The following is a 7,510-nucleotide window of genomic DNA, read 5'->3' on the forward strand; positions in this document are numbered from 1 at the left end:
CTGCTGATTTGGTGCCATGCACTTTGGCCCAACAACACCAGGTACCTAAGATGGAGCCAACTGTGTTGTTGTGTGCTTAGGAGGTGGCAGACACAGGGTGGGACCGTCACCCTTGTTGAAGATGGAGAAACAGCGTCACCTCAGCAGTGACTCTGCCTGACCACATCCATCAAGGGAGTTGACAAGCTTGACCGTGGGCTCCCTTGGTGCCTTCACCAGGCTCTGGGACAACTCAGAGCCACTTCCAGCAATTCTGGGGGCTCACCCAGCGCAGTGCCCATCACAGGGGGATGTGCAACTCTGGCCAGGACAGGCAGAGAGGGGCATTAGCACATGATGCTTCCTCTCTTCTTCATCCCAGGTGAGGTGCTGGGGACACTCAAGTCCTGCATAAAGCCTTCACTATGCAACTGTCCTGCTGGCAGCCTGGCACTAGAGCAAACCCTACAATAACAAACCAGGGTGTGAGTCAGAGGCAAAAAACAACTCAGTAAGGAAACAGATTTCCGGCTCAGGCTGCCAAGAGGTTATTACTCTAAACAACAGGCAAAGCATTACTTCAACAGTGATGAGAGATGTTTTGACAGTGTCCTTTTAAGATGGAAAACAGTCTGATAGGTTCAGGATAAAGGATACGGGCAAGGAGAGAAGGAAGCATCTTCCAAGAAGCTCTACCAAGAAGCTGAAGCCCTGCAAGAGGACAACACAGGCTGCGACGCCCACAGTGTCGGGCAGGGCAATCTCCTTCACAGCCGGCTAAGCACGACTGCAGGTGTCACCTCCTGGAAGCCAGCACAGGTCACCACCTCCCCCAGAAACACCATCCCTTGGGACGCTGGCCAAGAGGGAGGGAAACAGATACCTTGCTGCTTCCCCTGGCCGCGGGCAGAGCCAGGGCCACAGCGCTCATTTACGCAAAAGCCAGTGTCCCCAGCGCGCTGCGCGAGGCCCTTCGCTCAGCTTGAGGACGACTGTTATTGTATGGTAAAGAAATGTCAAAGAAACGGCCCGTTTGGTTTGATTAATGGTATTTACTGAGGTTGCACAGTTATGAAACAGATGCCTACAGGGAGCTCCAGCACGCTGCAGTTAAACCACAATACGGTTTTGTGTTTTTTTTTCATGTTCAATTGGTATTTAAAATGCAATAACTTTCTTAGCCAACCTAAATTAAAGCACTCTTGGAGAGACATAAAGTGAAACCAATTGCTCAGATATGTCACTGGAATCGATCCATTCCCTTCTCCAAATTTAACATGGTCTAAAGTGTTTTCCTGTGTTCGCTGTGAAGTTTATGGATGACTCTGAGATGCTGGGGTAAAAGAGAAATAAAAAAAATCCCTTCTAAGTTACTGCCATTATCTGCTGCTTCTTTGCAGCATTGCTTAACAAGTTCGAGAGGGAAAGCAGGGCTCTGTTGGGCTGGGAACTATTTATATCACCAGTATGAAAACAGAGCACTCGCAATCAAGGATTCAGCCAGTTGTCAGCAGAGGAATAGGGAGGCGAAACACCTCCGGATGATTTATAGCACACAGAACAGAACAAGCAAGAAACTGCAGAGCAAGGAAACTGAGAGAAGTCACCCTGCTTTTATTTTTACTCCCCTTAGGTAGCACAGTAATAATTTTGTACTTGATAAAGAGTACAAAACAGAGGAAAATCAGCCAAATTCCTTGATGCATTCATTGGCTTCTTCAAGTCAATATATGGGCAGTTCCCCCAGCTGATCGCGACTGGTGCTGCAGATAAGAGAGGCAGATGCACTGGACAAGAGGCTGTGGATGCTGCCTAAATTCCCATCTGGCTCGAGACGGGCACCGCGACATCACCCAGCTCTGGCCAACTGGGATGGTCCTTGGGTACTCTGTTATGAGCAGCACACTTGGCCTCATCCTACCCATCCTGGCCTCTTCCCACTGTGCTCAGCCACCTTGCAGCCTTGTGCAGGGGGAATGGGAAGGAAAATACTGACTACCACACCTGGCTGGCTACAGATGGGGGAGACAAGCAGGGGTACTGGGGACCAACATGGGAAACACTTCTTTTTGTGCAGAACAAGCTCACACTTGGGTACAGAGCATGACTGTAGCCAGGGTAGAGGCTCCTCAGCAGCCGTAACCTGCTGCCTCCTCACCATGTCCTTCAGCTACAGTGATGAAGAAGGGACTAGCCTGATTCCCAAGGCCAAGGGCTGAACCCCACAGCCTGCAGCTACTTAAGCCCCAGGCAAATTAGGAAACATGGAGGGCAGAAACACTGGCAAGAGGTGCATGAACCCTGCACAAACCCAGCCAACGTGCTTCTAAAACACCATCTTCCCTCTTCATCTTCTGCAATGCTTTCCCTCTGAGGCCATAAAACCCACTCACACTCAGCCAGGACAACCCAGGATTGCAAAGGCCTCCACTTTACCTGGGTAAACCATGCTGGGTATTTCACAGGATAGAGAAACTTCATTGCTGCTTCCCTGAAAAGGAGGATTTAATGAAGGAAAACTCTCCTTTGTGAGCAGGGCAATGTCCCATTCCAGCCCAGTGGACATCCCGAAAACCCTGCCAAGGGCTCCCCAACCCCACACACACTGCTACCCACCCAGCTCGGCACTCTGCTGTGGGGCAGCTGCCTCCTCATTGTTGGCTTCGTTGGCCATGGAACGGGTGATGCGGCCCTTGCGCCGGCCTTGGCTGTTGGCGGTTTTGCGACCTTTGGAGGTGACAGTTTCTTTCTCATCATTGTCTTCCCCGGATGTGTCGTCATTCTTGTCCCTGCAAAATCAGGGAGAGAAGAAAAAACATTGTTGGGCTGGTCCCATTTTTAGGTCAAGCAATTATTTCTCTGCACGTGTTTGGGGATTATTTTTTTTTTTTTTGTCTTTCCGAGGGGCAGGTCTGTGTTATTTTTTCGCACATGCAGGCCCTTTTCCCAGCTGGGAGAGGGCTGTTGGTGGTGGGGTGATTTGTGGTGGGGTTTGCTTTCTGCAGCTGGCTGCAGCTCCTCCTCCAAGTGCACGCAGAGACCTGACAGAGACAGGTTTAATACCAGACCATTCAAATTCATCCCTGCCTCCTCCTCATTTATCTTCCTGAAAGGGACCTGCTGGTAAATGTCTTCGCAGCCTAGATATAATGAAGCCAGATGTTCTTTTAAACCAAGTATTAAGCCCATTACAGCTAGCTAACGGCCTGCGTGCCAACCTCTCCCTGCCACAGCTCTGATGCTCCTGTCAGGTGGGAGGGAGGCAGGGTTGGATGAAGCCCTTCATCTAGAAGTGCTCATGTTGACATCAATAACATTTAGGTGCAAACTGGAGCATAGGAGGTTCCATGTAAATATCAGAAAAAACTTCTTTACTGTGAGAGTGACAAATCACTGGAACAGGCTGCCCAGAGAGGCTGTGGAGTCTCCTTCGCTGGAGACATTCAAAACCCACCTGGACACGTTCCTGTATGATGTGCTCTAGGTGACCCTGCTCTGGCAGGGGGGTTGGACTAGATGATTTTTCGAGGTCCCTCCAACCCCTAACATTCTGTGACTCTGTAAAGGTGAAGTGTCACCCCCGAATGTGCCTAGATTGCCCTTCTGATTCCTAGAGGCTCTTGCAACAATAAAACAATCTGTAGGATCAGAGGGGCTTTGTAGGTCTATTTTTTTTATATAAAAAAAAGGCATATCAGAGTTGCTTCCCCATTTTGGGAGCAACAGGGAGGAGGAATGAATCTGCAAAGGATCTGCAAAAGTGGGCACATATGGTCCTGCACGAAGTCAGGCAGCCCTGGCCCATGCCATGTCCCACCGTCACAACCCCAGCCCTATGCCCAGACCTTGCTGGAGACACAAATGAGCCAGGCAAGGAGGGTTGTCCTTACTTTGTCAGTTCTTCTTTGTCGTTTTCTGTTTCCTGCTTGTCTTCCTCCTTCTCTCCCTCCTTCTCCTTTTCTTTTTCTTTTTCATCTTTCTCTTCTTGGCTGCTCCGGGGCATTTGCTGCTGCTGCTGCAAAACAAGGGACGTAAAACAAAACAAACCCTGAGTGCTGAGGCGGATACATCGCAGCACCTGGGCCAACCTAAACAAACGCGGCAAAACAATGTTGGGGGCAAGTGGCCAAGAGGAAGGAGCACTGCAGGGAGAGGGTGCAGGCAGGGAGCTCACAAGAGGCCACAGGGGCCAAAAGCTTCCTGGGGAGATCAGAGGCAGTCTGGGATCAGGCGTGGCAGCTGCGCTCCAGCTCCTGTTGCAGGCAGCAGGACAGCCCCAGCAGCTCCCTGGAGTCAGGCAGCGCTGCAGGCAGCGAGCAGGGACCCAACACAGGGAGAAGGCAGGTGAGAACAACCCCTCTGCTCCCCACAGATGGTGGCTTAGCAAGATTGGCTGCAATTTGCAGCCAGTGGGATGTGCTTGGTTGGAGAATGAAAGAGACAGGGGGCACCAGAGATGCCCTGGGCTCAGCAGTACCAAAGCTGTCATCTTTTTCCCAAGCATCTGACATGGACCACAGGGAAAGTTTATAGCCCTGTATCAGTGAGAAGGGAAGATGCCTGGCTCCCTGCCTGCTCCACACTGCTTGGCACCCTCAGAGGAGGCTGTGCACCCAACTGCCCCAACACCACTGCTGTCACTGGGACTGAATGCGCCACGGTACCCAAGGGAGGGACAGAGTGATTATCATAGTTCTGGATTTTGTTTCAACAGCTGCAGGAAGAAGGATGCTGGGGAGGCCCGTTTCTCCTGACCTCCCTTCCCGCTGGCGACCAGCAAACAAGAGGATTTCACAGAGAAATTAGAGATGGAAATTATTTATTAAACCATCCTGCTCCTGGCTACTGCAAGGCTGCTTGCTCCAGGAAACCCAGCCAGGCTTGCCCAGCCCCTGCCCAAGCCGCAGGGTTTCCACCACCCCTTGGGAAAGGGTTCAGTGATGTAACGGGGTGGGGGAAAACTGCCTTACAGTGGGTTTATCAGCAGAAAGTATGATCCCAGGTGGCCCAGTCTGGCTGGCACAGAGCAGTTCAGTAAGTGTAGACAAGGTGTGCCCACATCTCTACAGCCAGCAGGACTGGTCTGTCCCTGATCTGCAGGAACTGCCTTGAACATGGTTATCCCTGCAGCAGTGACACTGGGTATGAGCTAAACCACCTGCCCCATGGGCTGGTGCTAAAATGAGAAGTGCAGAGCTGTCAAAATGGGCTTCAGAGCAGGTTAACAAGAAGGCCTCTGATTTTTTCAGGTCCCAGTTCAACACAAGTCCTTAAAACACAGGCACTGCCATCACTGAAACCTCATAGACTTTCAGTTCCTCCTTGTACAGAGGAAGGCAGCGGTGCCTCCAGGATCAATGCTCAGCAGCACACACGTGGCTGCCTTGGTCAGCCCCTGCGGCACCTCCACACTGACACATGTCAAACACACCCGTACATCATCAGCTCACACCTCCATCACACCCCCAGGAACAGCTCTGTTGGATGCAAAGCCTGGATCCTGGGAGGATCCAGGAAAAGCTGGGGTGAGCACTAAGTTGCTTTATATCTTCCAAAGTCCATAAATCTCAGCCTCGGGGGAACAGACAGTCTCCTGCAGCAACTGGCCAAGGAACAGCATGGCAGCCACGTGCCAGGCACTGCCCTAGCTACCCCCAAAACCGGGAGCAGGACAGGGCAACCAGCAGCCTGCCCAGAGAGGGAGGCAGGCAGGCAGGCCTGCACTGGCTGAAGAGGAGGAAAGGGCATCTGTCACCCGTCACCTGAGGCTGCCCTGGACTCTATGACCTTTGAGTCATGCCATGGTTAACCCTGAGCGCAGGTTCAGCCCCGACAAACACCCAAGAAGTGAGGGCTGTGACCAGCATGGAGCAGAGCACGGACCAGGGCAGGCTCTGTCCCAGCCTTGGCCATCACCACCCACTTGCATTCCCGTCACTAAGCACTTTTGCAAGGGAGGGGAGCCCAGATGAGCTTCACAGTACTTCTACTACCCCATCATGAAACAGAATCATTCTCCCATCACAGAGGAGCATCTCGATCCAAGGATGCCCTCTAGTGCTTGCCCTGCTCCAGCCATGGCAGGGTGACTGGTGACAGGGGCAAGAGCTAGGCAGGCACAGCACCCTGTGCATGGTGGGACAGGGTGGCTGTCCCCTGCCAGTCCTCTCCCACTGGGCTGAAATGCAAACACCGGACAATTCTGTCAGCACAAGGCCATGGTAGGGAAAACTATTCCTTACTCCATTTGTAGCTGTGTTCCTGAAAAAGGCTCCTGGCCAAATCCTGCTTTGAACCCTGATAAGCACATGGTGACAGTTTATCTGCTGTGCTAGAGTCCAGCTGCATGGCAGGGCACCCCCTGGCACCTCCCAAACACCCCAGGAAGCACCTCTGGGGACAGCCACACTCAAATGCCACCAGACATCCCATCACAGATAGTTGGGGGTATGTGCTGGTCTGGAGGTTGGGGGGCTGGTGTCAGCACCCAGAGCCCTGGGGCAGGGCAGGCACCCCAGGGTCCTAAACAAAGCTGTGCAAGAGCTCAGCTACAAGTGGCACATGGAGGAAGGAGGTGGGACACCCCCCTGGGGCCTGACCAGGGAAGCTGCCTCAGCCATGCATACTACATGCTCTACCCCCTATCTCACAGGTCAGCACTGGAGCTGGACCACAGCACGGGCACAGCCCCGGGAAGCCAAAGCCAGGAACCACAAGCCGGCAGGTCGCCCCTCCCGGCACCCGGCTGCCCCCGCACTGAACGGGGAGGCTATTCTTAGTGCTGGACGTGGACCAGCTCTGGATGATTCAAGGGATGGGACGCCATCCCAAAGTGTGACAGGCCAGGAAATGCTTCCCCAATTACCAGCTGATGTTCCCTCTGATTCACGCTGCCCCAGCTAGAGGTGGACTGGCAGGTGGGTCAGCTCTCAGGGGATGTGGAAAAGACCAGCACTGCTCAGCTCCAGGCAAACTTAAACCTCTCTCCACCTACATCTCTGTCCTCTAGAGATGAGGCACCCACCTCCAGGAGGCAATGCAGGTACGTGCTCCCCACCTAGAACAAGAAGGTGAAGGGATGTGCTCGAGGCCAGGCAAGATGCCTGTGGCAGAGGGCAGGGCTGTCCCTCCCAGCTCTAACCTCCGGACCGCCCTTCCTCCTCAGCATCGCTGCTGCTTGTTTTTGCTCCCGACACATCCTGTTTATTTAAAAAGGCCCCAGGACAAAAACTGCACACCGGGACGTGCGAGCGAGAGGCCTATTCTGCTCCGAGTCCCTCTGGACGGGCAGCCTCCTTCCCCGTGTGCTCCCCACACTCCGGCTCGAGCTGCTCGGTAATTACAAACATCTGCTCACCTCCAGCCCAGTTTCCCCCCGGCCCCGGAGCAGCTGGGGGCGCAGAGCGCTGCCAGCCCTCCCGGGAGCCCGGCCCTCGGCTCCCCTGCCCGGCCCGCGGCACGGGGCTGGCACGGCACAAAGGGCTGCAGCTGCTCTAAAGCTCTGCCTGCCCCCACCGGCGCCTTTAAGGGA

The 7,510-nt window shown here is 53.6% G+C and overlaps 1 protein-coding gene across 1 annotated transcript in view; it reads right to left on the reverse strand.

Moving 5' to 3' along the window:
- The window catches only part of NCOR2 (nuclear receptor corepressor 2), a 184,468-nt gene that overhangs the window by 56,797 nt on the left and 120,161 nt on the right, over positions 1-7,510 (reverse strand). The window contains exons 14-15 of the mRNA XM_009997678.1: positions 3,870-3,988; positions 2,596-2,768 (exon numbers count right to left, since the gene is read on the reverse strand). Coding sequence (XP_009995980.1) covers positions 2,596-2,768; positions 3,870-3,988 — 292 coding nt within the window. The remainder of the gene's footprint in view (positions 1-2,595; positions 2,769-3,869; positions 3,989-7,510) is intronic.

Source organism: Chaetura pelagica, unplaced genomic scaffold (genome assembly GCF_000747805.2).
Source record: "Chaetura pelagica isolate M959 unplaced genomic scaffold, ChaPel_1.0 scaffold45, whole genome shotgun sequence".
Taxonomy (NCBI): Eukaryota; Metazoa; Chordata; class Aves; order Apodiformes; family Apodidae; genus Chaetura; species Chaetura pelagica.